This window comes from Phascolarctos cinereus, unplaced genomic scaffold, assembly GCF_003287225.1.
Source record: "Phascolarctos cinereus isolate Bilbo 61053 unplaced genomic scaffold, phaCin_HiC Scaffold_2;HRSCAF=192, whole genome shotgun sequence".
NCBI classification, from domain to species: Eukaryota; Metazoa; Chordata; class Mammalia; order Diprotodontia; family Phascolarctidae; genus Phascolarctos; species Phascolarctos cinereus.
Genome location: NW_027555625.1, coordinates 367,896,031 through 367,909,529, shown reverse-complemented (window position 1 = coordinate 367,909,529; position 13,499 = coordinate 367,896,031). Strand labels below are relative to the sequence as shown.

The 13,499-nt window shown below is 36.3% G+C and overlaps 1 protein-coding gene across 1 annotated transcript in view; it reads left to right on the top strand.

The window, feature by feature from the left end:
- The window catches only part of LOC110220914 (protein TUNAR), an 88,528-nt gene extending 76,550 nt beyond the window's left edge, over positions 1-11,978 (top strand). The window contains exon 3 of the mRNA XM_078150425.1: positions 9,635-11,978. Within this exon, the coding sequence (XP_078006551.1) occupies positions 9,635-9,820 (186 nt within the window). The 3' untranslated portion in view covers positions 9,821-11,978. The remainder of the gene's footprint in view (positions 1-9,634) is intronic.
- The last annotated feature ends 1,521 nt before the right edge of the window (positions 11,979-13,499 follow it).

The following is a 13,499-nucleotide window of genomic DNA, read 5'->3' as shown; positions in this document are numbered from 1 at the left end:
CACGGCCATAGAGGTGAGACATTTAGTTCTGGACAGAGAGTTCATTCTGTTCTCACATTTAAATGTTTTAGCATTTATTAAGCACCTACTATGTTCCAGGCACTGTGCTAAGCACATTATAAATATTATCTCATTTCATCCTTACAACAACCCTGTGAAATAGGTGTTATTATCATCTGTTTTAAAGTTGAGGAAACTGAGGCAGACAATGATTAATTCAGTTACTAAGTCACTCAGTAAATATTTATTAAGCACTTGCTATGTGCCAGGCCTTGTGCTAAGTACTAAACTTAAGTGTTTTCATTTACTTAAGTGAACAGTCCTGAGTCTGGATTTGAACTCAGATCTTTCCAACTCCAGGCTAAAGCACTCTATCCATTGCACCACCTAGTTGGTTCATGATTTTGATCTCCTCTGCTGGGTGTTTACATTTTGAAAACTTTTGATTCCACGTAGCTTGGAGATTATGAGTAATTGCTATATTCTTATTTGCTATTCAGTTGTTCAGTCATGTCCAACTCCTCATGAACCCATGAACTATTTCTCCCAGCAACCTTAATTCCAGTTTTTTATTTGTCCAGTCTGGCATTTTGCATGATGTAATCTGCATGTAAGTTAAATAAATAAGTTGACAATATGGGGCCTTATTATACTCTTTTCCCAATCTTAAACCAATCAGTTGTTCCGTGTTCAGTTCTGTTATTTCTTGGCCCACACATAGATTGCTCAGGAGACAAGTAAAATGATCTGATATTCCCATCTCTTTGAGGACTTGCCACATTTTGTTGTGATCCATGGCAATATCTTATAAAACGCTGTTTTTAAGTTTTTATGGATAAATGTTATGTCTGAGTGATTGTAGGTAATAACTGTAGTTCAGCCTACAATAATAGTGAGTTCAGTACAGTTTCTTAATTAATTTCCCCCAGATATTTTGAAGTCTGCATCAAGCTATTGTGAAAAAATGCATTCTTCTACATTTTTTGGCAAAAAGTATGAACAATATCATAACCTGCACATAATAGTATATTCAGTGGCCATACTAAGGTAAGAAACATAGGAGAAAAAGTAGAATTTTCAAGAAATACCCATAAAGTCAGGAATCACACTCCAGTATGACAGAAGTGATTTGAGAGAGCTATTGAAGATCTATATAAAGGCATTGAAAGGCTATATCAATATCTAACTGTGATGCAAAGTTGAAAACAATGAAATGTTTATCAAATAAAGTCAACAAAAGAGAAACCTGGGAAAACAAATCTGGAAAAGAAAATGCAAATGTTAGAAATTCTAGATTCTTTTAATCAGCAACTGGCAAAAAAAAATTCAACATGAATAGATTAAGGTTAATATCAAAAGTCAAAGTAGCTCAAAGAATAAAATAAATAAATTGGATGAATTGGACTTTGAGGGTGATATCATCATCACCATCATCATCATCATCACCATCATCATATTTTATAGCATGGCTAAGAAACAGGATATCAGACTGAGATAAATTTATAATATACAGGACTTTAGGGATCATCTACTTCAACTTCCTCAATTTATAGGTTAGGAAACAGGTTCAATGAGGTTAACTGAGTTGATCATGGCCAGCTAGCTAATCGCATAGCTCTAACTAAGCTAAAATCTCTACACTTTTTTTTCTTTCCTCTTTTACAAATCCCTTTTTAAAAATTATTGATATGTTTTATTTTTACATCATCTACATTTCCTAGTGTATTTTTCCATCCCCTCCCAGAGAGTCACCCCCAATAACAAAGAATAAAGACGATAAGAACTATCTTTTAAAAAAATACATTTTCACTCTATATCCCAATATTTGGAGGAGGGGGAAGAATATCTCCCCTTTCTATATTGAGTCTTCTTTGTGACAAAGAAAGCAAGTTAAACTATCTCATATAGTTATCACATCTAACAACATCTACACTTTTTTATCTTGGTAGTCTAATACCTCTCTGCCATGAGAAGGGAGATCTGTTCTGAGCCTTCTTTATTTTTTTTCTTTGCATCCTTAGTGTCCTAGTCAATGCATATATTATTGTTTTGGGGGAAGACATTCTGGTAATTTTGTTCTGCATCAGTTCCTACAAATTTCCCATTTTTTTCTCCGAATTCCTTATATTTGTCTTTGCTTACAGAATAAAAACATTCCATTACTTTCATATGCTAAAGGGATTTTTTAAGCTATTCTCCAGTTGATGAGCACCCACTTTATTTCTAGTTATCTGCTTATATAAGAATTATTATATATTGTGTAACAAATTATTATATATTGTGTAATTATTGGTCCTTTACTTCTGTATTTGATTCCTATAGATAAGTGCCCAGTATTGGGATTATTGCATCAAAGAACATTAACAATTTAGTGACTTTTCTTGAATAATTTCAAAATTATATACAGAATAATTGGGTCAATTCACAATTCCATAATCAATGTATTATTCTACATCTTTTCTCATAGCTGCCTCCAGCATTGACCATTCTTGGATTTTTATGGAGATGTATATTGTGTATTAATCTTTGTTAATTTTCATGATATAAGGTGAAAACTCAAAATTATTTAAATTTATTTTAATGAGTAATTCTCCTTAAAAAGAATGTTCACATCCTTTGTCATTTATCTATTGAGCAATGATTCTTGGAGTTGTCATATTTGTGTCAATTCCCTGTATATCTTTAATGGGCCTAGAGATAGAAACTGAATGTTGGTATAGAAGGAATGTTTGTTGGTATATGAAGGAACCCTATCAATGCATTTCAAGGACCTTATAAACCATAGTTTCCTGGGGCAGTGAGAAGTTAAGTCACTTGCTCAGATTTACATTGCCATTGTGTCAGAAGACCCAAACCTTTCTGACTCTGAAAACTATCTACTTCCCTTCTCTGGACCTCACTTTTTCTCATTTTTAAAATGAGGGAGTTGGAGTAAATGATCACTAATGCCCTTTGCAAGTCAAAACCTGTGATCCTGGAAGGAATCTTACCCTCTGCACCTCTCATTTTAGAGATGAAAATCACAGAATCCCTGGATAGTAGATTTAGAAAGGAATTTAAAATTTGAGTAAAAACATCATACTTGGAGTGTTCATTCATTTCCTTTGAAATCACTGAACCCATCTTCCATACATATATATATATATATATATATATATATATAAAACAGAACAGACCCTCAGAGAGGAGAAGTGGCTTGTTCTCTTTGTTACCTAAAACAAATTTAAGATGAGAACAATAGGAAGCATTTAGCAAGTGCTTCTTGTATCGAGAGCTTTGTGCCAAGCATTAAGAATGTGAACTCAAGTTCAGTGTTTCTGAGGTATTATAGAATGTCAGATCAAGAAAGGCTCTTAGAACTCATGTAGCCATAGTATATTGGGAAAATAACAAAAATTAACTTTTGTGCACAATAGGAAGAAGTCTGGTGGAGTGGAGAGAGTGTAGGACTTGGAATCAAGAAAACCAATTTGAGTTTCACCTGAGTAATTTGTCAGTTGCTTGGGTAAATCAGGCAAACATCCTTCAGCCTTAGTTCCTCATCTATGAAATGGGGATAATAATCGTACCTACATCACAGAATTGTTGTGAGGATCAGTTGAAGTAAAATATGTTAAGTACATTATGAACATTAAAGCACCAAATAAGTGTTTGTTATGATGATGATGATGTCCTGTCTCTGACACATAATGACTTTGTGACCCTGAGCAAGTCATTGTCCCAGACATTTCTCTAAGACTCTAAATTGCAGAAAAGGAGCTGTCCTGAATTGATAGGGGGAATTTGCTCATCCAGATATTCCCCAAACTAATGAAATCACAGGTTAAGTCCCTATTCCTATCATTATTATTAACAAAACCCAGATGGAGGAGATATAAAAAATAAATTCCATTCAAAATAACTATAAAATACATAAATATTTGAAAGTTAACTTACCCAGAGCATACTCAAAACTCATGTAAATACAAAAGCATTCAATGCTCAGAATATACTCAAATGCAAAAATACAAAACATTCTTACATTTACAGAAATAAAAACAATTGGAGGTATTCACTGTCCATGGTTGGACCATCAACAAGCATTTATTAAGTGCCTTTTGTGTACCCCAGTATTGTGCTTAAATAAGTCTATAGGTAGGCATCATAATATTGAAATACTATAATTTCTGGAGCCAAAAGCCTGGGTTTAAATCTCACCTCTGACAATTATTATCTTTGTGAATTTGAGTTAGTCCTCCAATTAGTTTCTTGATCTGTAAAATTGGAGGAGAGCTAAACTAGATGGTCTCTGAGGTCCTTCCACTTCTAGATCTATAATTCTATGATGTACTAGATGATTATGTCAATGTAATTGAAATGATATTAATTTATAGATGTAGTATCATAGACTTCTATCAAGAATAGTGAAACCACTTGAACCCTAACCTCACAGCCTCTGAAGAACTTACAGAGAAGAAAGAAACTGTACTAAATCAAACAAATATGGGGAAGGCAGCCAAATTAGATTAAGTATACAGAGAATAGATTGGTACTGGAAGCAATACTATAATGAGGGCATGGAAGGATCATTATACAAGGTATCTAGAGGAGGAGGATGAGGAGATACCAAAGAAGGACAAGACTTGTACCCAGAAATTGTAGTTTACTCAGGTTCAAATTTGGAAAAGTTTGACCTCTCCTCAAGGTATTGGTCTCCCCATTCTCACAATCATTGACATATAGTCCTCATCTCTGCAGTCCCACAGAAAGCTGCTAAATATAGTAATAGTTATGGCTCAAAAATCTATGGGGGTCCTGAAAAGAGAGGAAATTTTAAAAAGAGATGTCCAATACATAATATAAATCAAGTAGGGAATGTTATTTGTTCTTGAACAGAAAACAATGCTAATTCTCAAAAAATCAGTTTGCATTAACAAAATGGTTTTAAAAGGATTTAGTAACTTAAATAGTAACTACAAATAAATTTGGCTAGGAAGACTATAAGCCTCATCAAAACATAATGAAGCCACTCATTTTGTTTAATTTACCTCTGCACAGGGTATTGCTACATCTTGTAAATTGCCAGACAAAATAATAAATACTTCTCAAGTTCTTATTACCTCTAGAGCATAGTACTATTTATTATACATAGTTTAGATAAGGTAAGGTTTCTGACCTCAAGGGGTTTATATACTATTAGGGTGAGAAGATAACGGTAAATATAGTTATAGATATGCAACACAATAAGTGAATTTAAGAATTACAAAATGAAGTATTATTTGAGATCCAGACTAAAGGTTGTTACCAAATTGGGGAATCAAGAAAGCAGAATTTGAAATAGATTTTAAAACAGAAATTCTTAACTTTTTATGGCATGGAACCCTTGGGCAATCTGGTGAAGCCTAAGGACTCCATCTCAGAATAAATATTTGAAGGAAATGCTAAATTTCATATTTCAGTTGAAGTCAGTGAAAATAAAAATGTAATGTTTTCCCCATCTAAATCCACAGACCTTTTGGACTCTATCCACAGATCCTTGGGGGCCTATAGATTCGATATTAAAATACCCTCTGTTGTAAAGGATTGGTGGCTTTTGATGAACAATAAAACCAACTACATTGTTTATCTCTCCAAGGAGAACCCATCTGCCATCTTTCCATTTAGCAACAACTTCCTTACATCTTCTAGTTTCATGCTTATGTCAATATTAGTATGATTTAGGTTTTCAAGTAGTACATCCCTTGTTAGTCTTTGGACTAATAATCTCACATCAAGGGTATCACCATGTAAGTTGATATCTACAGATGGATTATGAACTGTGATTATTAGCTTCCGTGCTACCATTTTTACCATGCTACCATGTCCCTTCATGAGGGAAAGGGATTTTTAATGTAGCTTAAGAGAGATCAGGGATTTCAAGGTACATTAAAAAAAAAGCATCAGCAATTTCCATTAATTGCACCTTATATTGCCAGGGGAAGAGCCCTTGGGGTAAGTGGTTATAGGCTGGCCCCCAGTCACAACTTTGATGGCAGGAAGAAGGGGGTAGATCCTACTGTTGGAGCAGAGTTCCCAGGCCTGCCTGGGCTTTGGAAATAGAGAAGGTTTTCAAGAACATTAGTTTCAGCCCTGGACAGCAGCAGATGCTTCTAAATGAGAAAGCCGACCTATGGGGAGGGTGGAGTACACCACAATTGAATACAGGCCTAGAAAGAAAATAACTTGTTGAGGGGAAACTATTCACAGTATAAGAAGCAATCGGGGGGATGAAACAAGTCAGGTCCCCTGGGATCCCTGGTAGAATAGAACTTGCTAGAATTTGATAGGGTTCTTATGTGGGTCAAGTAGGACCAGGCATTAAGAGAAAGCAGTGGGGATCCTGAATCTGTTGAGAAGGTAAAAATACAGGGACTATTGCTGATTTATGCTGGGACAGTTGATATTAAAACTTACTGGGGCAGCTAGGTGGTGCAGTAGATAGAGTAGTGGCCCTGGAGTCAGGAGGACCTGAGTTCAAATCCAGACTCAGACACTTGACACTTACTAGCTGTGTGACCCTGGGCAAGTCACTTAACCCCATTGCCTAGCCAAAAACACATAAACAAACAAAAAAAAAAACCCTCACCACCATAAGGGAAAAGGGACTTTAGGCCATTGCTTCAAGCCTCAATCAGGGGATTTGGCTTTATCTGGCTTCTTCCTTTAGTGGTAAAGTAGGCTACTGATGTCCTTACAGAGGTCTAAAAGCCATCTTATATTTTTACTTGTTTTGTAGGATTTTGCGAATTTATCACTTAGAAGTTGGCCTCCTGGTACTGAGGCTCTCTAGACTCAGCTAGGCTGCCCCTCAGACATCAGATACTATTACAGGAACTGTACTTGAAGCTTTGCTGTGTGGTAGAAACTTCTTAAGCCTTGCTGACATAGCCTTCCAAATCTCAGAGTCACCTCCACACTGCAATATGGCATCAGAGTAAGACTCAAATGGAGTTGAAAAACATTTATTCCAAATTTCCTGTTTTTACTTGCAAAGCTTTAGAGTATTTTAATAAAAAAACAATAACATGACCAAGATAATATGTACTTGGAATGAAGTCACTTGTCTCAACAGGAATAATGCAAAAGAGTCCATCGTTCTGACCCTTTCGGAGCAATTTTGAAAACACATAGGTATTGCTAAAGGCCTTCACTTTTTCATTATAATCTCTGACATTTTTTTCTGGCTATCACCCGTGATTAGGATGGTCTCCTTCCTCCACAGTGCCTACTGACTTTCCTAGATTCCTTTAAGTTCCAACTAAAATGTCTTCTTTTACTGGAAGTCTTCCCTAACCCCCTCTTAATTCTAGTGCCTTTTCTCTGTTAATTACTTTCTATTTAACCTGTATATAGCTTGTTTTGTATATATTAATTTGCATATTGTCTCTCTCATTAGATTGTTAGTACCTTTTTTTTTAGGTAATCAGACTTAAGCAACTTGCCCAGGGTCACACAGCTAGTAAGTGTCTGAGGTCAGATTTGAACCCAGGTCCTAATGACTCCAGGACCAGTGCTCTATCCACTATCCCATGTAGCTGCCCAGATTGTTAGTTTCTTAAGGGCAGGAATGGTTTTGCCTTTTTTGTATGTCTAGCACTTAGCACAATGCCTAGCACATAGTAGGAGCTTAATAAATATTTATTAATTGATTAAATATTCATTGTGGAATTTGCTTAGTGTTTTGAATGCTGACCAAAAGGTCAACCTTTGGAATCTATTATTCTTCATAAAACTGGTCATTTCTCACCTAAAAATTAGAGAGGAGTTGGATTATATGACCACTAAGGTTCCTTCTAGATTTAGTTCTATCAATCAACCTGATTGACAGGAAAGACAACAGAGACAGAAGGGAAAGGATTAAGCTCAAGGATTCAGGAATTCAAGGGGAAGTTTTGAGCAATGTATAGGAAAAAATAGCTGGGTGATATAGAACTCTGATGTGGCTGGTATTTAGGCAGAAAGAATGCAGCAATAACTGCAGAAAAATAAACATGTATGAAGAGTGATGTCTTCATCCTAACAAATAAGACTTCTTTAGTTAGAGATGCACACTAAATAGAATAGACTGGAGTCTATTTATGTCACTCTAATGCAGAAGAAAGGATGCTGGCCTGGGAGGCAAGGCATTAGAGTTTTAGTCTCAAGTTCTTCCACTGTACTTTCTGTGAAATCTTGGACAAGTCATTTTCCCTTTGTGGGCTTCATTTACTCCTCTTTAAAATGCTGGGGTAAAGTCAGATGATGTTTAAGGTCCTTTGTGACTTGTAAAATTCTATGATATGATTCCAGGGTCCTTCTTAGCTTTTGAAGTCTATGATCTCTATGACCTTTTAATACATTTTGCATCTGTTAGGTAATGATTATGATAGAGCTCTTACCCTTCACCCTGCTTCCACAGGCACATTGAAAATAATGTGCAAAATGCCCAAAGTTGTGGCCTGAATTAGTTATACACCCTTGTAAATGTCTAGGTTCTGAGGAAATTACTTAGAAAGTTGATATGACTCATACTTCTTAAATTTCTTAGTAACAGTGACCTGATCTCCCTCCATCAAAGCACAATATAGATAATTCTGAATAAGTACTTTCAAAAGACTAAATTCAGTTGAATCACAGTAAATTGAAAATATTTTCAGACACAAGCCCCTCCTCATATTTTTCTTTAGTTATAAGAGTAATATATCATATAAACAGTCTTATTGCCATGGTCCCACTACCTCTAGTGCAGGTATTCCCAAAAAAATTTGAGGAGAGTTCCAGTTTGAGCCTGTCAATGACCTTGTGACTAAAGTCACCAATGCCCCAATTTTTCAGTATTTTCTGTGGCCAGGACACTTTAAAGAACAGCCCAGCACATATAACTTCTACAGGGACACATAATGAAGGGACTGTACATCCCTCTTAAGTGCATAGCTCCTGAGAAAACAACTTTAGAGAAGTAACTGACTCACAGTGTTATAGCATTTCTCATTCATGGATGACAGAATTGAAGCCAAAAGAGGTTCTTAACTCGTGTGACTTGTTCAAAATCACATGAACACTGAAGTAATAGAACCAGTGTTTGATTAGTAATTATAGGTAATTTTTAAAAATAAACTACTGAGTTTGTTATTTTAAGTTTAGTATTATATATCGTTATCAAAGGTGGTATATGGTATAGTGGATAGATGGTTGACCTCAGAATCAAGGAGATGGCTTCAGTTCTCAAGTCCAAAGCTGAACAATTCACTTAATCAGGTAACTAAGACTTCAACTTACAGAGCAGTTAATCTGCATTCTCAGTGAGACTTCTCTTTATGAATGAAGTCATAGGACCAGTTCTCTCTCTCTCTCTCTCTCTCTCTCTCTCTCTCTCTCTCTGTGTCTGTCTCTCTGTCCTAAATGTACGGTCAAGAAATGTGTGTCCCCAAAATTGGCCAATATTTGGCTATGTCTTCCCTCCCAAGTTGCCTCACTTTCTCCTCCCACACATAGCTTCCACCACTACCCCCATCTACTCTACACACCTTCCTATCCAAAGTACTTGCATGAACTGACCATAATTTTGGGGTATGTTTAGCCAAGTAAATACCTTTGCAAATCTGTAATATCCTTTGATGCTTCTTTATAATTCCAGGTTAGCCTAAGGAGGAGGATAAAGACATTGGCCACCAAGATGGTAATCACTAGTGGTAATGAAGAAGATAGAGGCAGACAAGAAAAGGAAAATAAAGAAGAAAGTATCCTAGCCATGCTAGGAATTATTGGGACTATCTTAAACCTCATTGTCATCATCTTTGTATATATTTATACAACTTTGTGAAGGGCAGAGCAGGAGGGATCTTTCTGCTGAGACACCACAGACTCCTACAGAGAAAGAAATGGGCTGCTAAGTGAAGCCTAAGCACTGTAGCTATCCACATCCTGCAAGATCAGATGGTCCTTTGAACTCTTCAAACAAGTTATCAACAGAATGCACCAATCTGCAAATAGCAGAACAAAAGCACAATGTATTCAGTGAAACTGGTCTGAGCAGCATCAAAAAAAACCCCTTCTGTGTGAGGATGGGCCACAGCAGAAGGCTCATGGAATTAATGGTGTCAAGCAGAACAGTTCTTTAACACAGCAGAAAAGAGAAGAGCATATCCAACATAGGACTATGTGGACACAGATTGTGTCCTCTCAAAAATCAACATTGTCTTCATCACTGGTCAAACTTTTTGAGCTTCTTTGCCCCATAACTGAGGAGCCCATATAGTGGGGGTAAATTTGTAGCAATTACTTATCAACAATCCCATTAATGCCATGTATCTCAGCCTTTGATACTGAGAGGAGGGGGGAATAATTTATTTTTCTTTTTTCATTGGCCTGACATATGTATCAGTTCATGCTGATGTTTACAAATCTCTATTTTTAATAAATATGTTATTTTCTTTTAGCATGGACCAAATATCTGGAGAGGTCCCCTTGGATGTCCAAAGCTTGATTTGGTTTTCTGAAATGATCCCTTGATGATAAGTGTCCCTTCCTCTAGAAGTTATGACTATTTATTGCCTCTCTAATATCTTTTACTTCTTCTGTTCCAAACCACTTTTATACAGTATCAACCTCAGCTTTGGTTAGTGCATGACTTCAGATGAAACAGTCTATGGTGAGGTTTTTTGTGGAACTGTCAGAAATATGAAAATATCATGGGCATACAGATCTGAGATGCATGCTATCTTGACTGAGGATTATGCATGAACAAGGCCTGTGTGGTGGGTCAATCAGAGACAAAACTGAAGATTGGTTGGAGAGACATGACAGTATTTGAAAATCCTATCTTTAATTGAGCTTTTTAAAAAAAAAAAAAAGAGGGAGTACCCACATAGAAACTCCAATTCTTAATAATTTACAATTCTGTCATTGCAACAATCAGTTTATCATATCATGATTTAAATTGCAAATGCACTGAGATAAGTCAGTCAGATGTGCCAGGAAAATACAAGAGAAAATGGCAAAAGGAAATAGGCAAATTTTTAAATGGAGGTAGTCAGCCAGACCCTGCCAATAATCTCCCTGAGAGGTCTCTACACACCATGGGGCATATATTAACTCACTCAGGGGACCATTTACATAAATGACTCCTCCATTGCATTAAATGGTACCCACTAATGCCCTGACATACACTTGTAAAATGCCTGATTTCACACCCCAAAAGCTTGTTCTCTGACAGAATTTGGATATATTTACACCAGTTGATCAATCTCTTCTAGTATATCAATGCCTCCCTAAGAATAGCATCTCACCCTCCCCTAAGACTGACCTTCTGTGTAAGCAAAATTGGCAATCACTTACATAGTGAAATTTTCAGGGAGCAAAGAAGTCCTCCTGCCCCAAAATACCTCATCTAGCACATGAGACATGCCTGCTATTCTACCATGGAAGACAGTTTTTCCTTTGGATTCTTTCCCTAGGCTAGATTTTTTTTAAATGTAAATGCCTTGGAATTTTCACACATGGAAGGGATTGAACTAAACAATCCCTTACTCTAAGATTCTATGATTCAGTCTTCAACTAATTCATACTAAGATGTTAGTGACTTTTCTCCTAACAAGTGCCTGGGTGATAAAAAACAAACAAACAAAAAAGATGAAAACAAAAAAAAAAACAGCAACAATAATAAAAAAAAATCCAACCTCCATTACCAAGAAAAGGCCTAGAAAGGGGATGTGACAGGCTTAAAAGACAAACTTCACCTACTTCACAATTTTACCAAGGGCTGACTCTCCTCACCCCAAACTTCCAACCCAAACCCAGGGAATAATATAAATGTTGAAAGAATAGCATGCAAATCAGCAGCAGTATTCATAAAGACTGATAAGGAATAGGACTGAATGAGAAGAGGAGGGACATGTAATATGGTTATGGAAAGTCTATGTAAAAATGCTGGATAGCAAACTACAGTAAAAAATAAATAAAGGTGCAATGGGAAAAAATAACTACTACGCATATCACGATTTTTTTTTCAATACAACTCTCACGGGATATTTTGAAGGCAAATCAGCAGTATTAGGGGTGTTGTAGGAGAAAGTCCCATCTCAAATGGGAGGTTTGGACTAGATGACTTCTAAGGCTTTTTGCTATTGATTTGATAATGATTTTCATCTTCAACATACATTCTCAAACGGGTTCCAGTTTTCCTTTTTTTTTTTTCTTGAAAATATCAACTGTTAACTGAGTATAAACCTTTTTTTCCTAAAGTGGGGGAGCAGTGGAGGGCCAGAGGGAGCATCAGTTTGTTCACCTCAATCACAATAAGAAGAATTTAAGTCTGAATGAGCTTAAATTTGGGGGGGTGTTTTTTTTAACCAGGAAAGTACTACTTCTATCTGAAGAGTCTATGATAAGGAGATTGTTTGTCCTACCTGGAGTACTGAGAAAAGGAATGCCCATAATTCAGTTTTTATAATAACAATTGCTCATATTTATGGTGATTTCCATTTCATAAAGTACTTTCTTCACAACTACCCTTTGAGGGTGTAAATCTTAATATTCCCATTCAACAGATAAAGAAATTGAGGCTTATAGAAGAAAAGTAAGTTCCCCAACATTTCACTAATATTAGAACTGAAACTAGAGTCCTTGGCCTCTTTCCATATGAAGTTTTATCTTCAACCTTCACACACACACATTTTTACATCATGTCTTCAACTGCAGTAACATTTTATGTAAACCAGCCACCCCAGTTGATGTTTCTTTCCTTAAGAAACTCATTTATTGGGGCAGCTAGGTGGCACAGTGGATAGAGCTCTGGCCTTGGAGTCAGGAGGACCTGAGTTCAAATCCAACCTTAGACACTTGACACTAACTAGCTGAGTGACCCTGGGCAGATCACTTAACCCCAATTGCCTAAGCAAAAAAAGAAAAAGAAAAAGAAAAAAAATTGATTTATTGTTATTAACAACTTGAATTTTAATCACATTTTTAAAATTTACAAAGAACTTTCCTCACAATAATCCTGGGAGGTAAGTAGTGTAAGTATTTATATCATCTTTATTTTATAGATGAAGAAGTTGAGGCCCAGAAAAGGTAAGTGATTTTTCTAGGGTCATGTATCAAGCACGTGTTAGGTGTCCTTTCCCCCTAAAAGCAATGCTTCCCCCCCCCAATATCATACAACTTTATTTCTAGTCTACTGTAGTCTAGGGAGGGGCCTGGACCTTCTATTTACCTGGTATAGGAAAGGAGAAGATCTCATCAGGGGCATTCCTTGGGGAGTTGGGAGCTTGCTGCTTATTATCAGATCCAGAGATGGTTCTTCATCTGTCTCCACCCTGTAGCAGAAACAAACTTAAAGGGACAAGCTAGCCGTGAAAACAGCTATGGCCTAGGTAGACAAATGTGCTGAAATTTCACTAATAATTTGGAATGTCTCGCATCAGTGGTATTAACCACAAATAACCAGGGAGTGTAAGTGTGTGTATCTATGCCACTTCTCTGTTCACTTTGGTGTATTACTT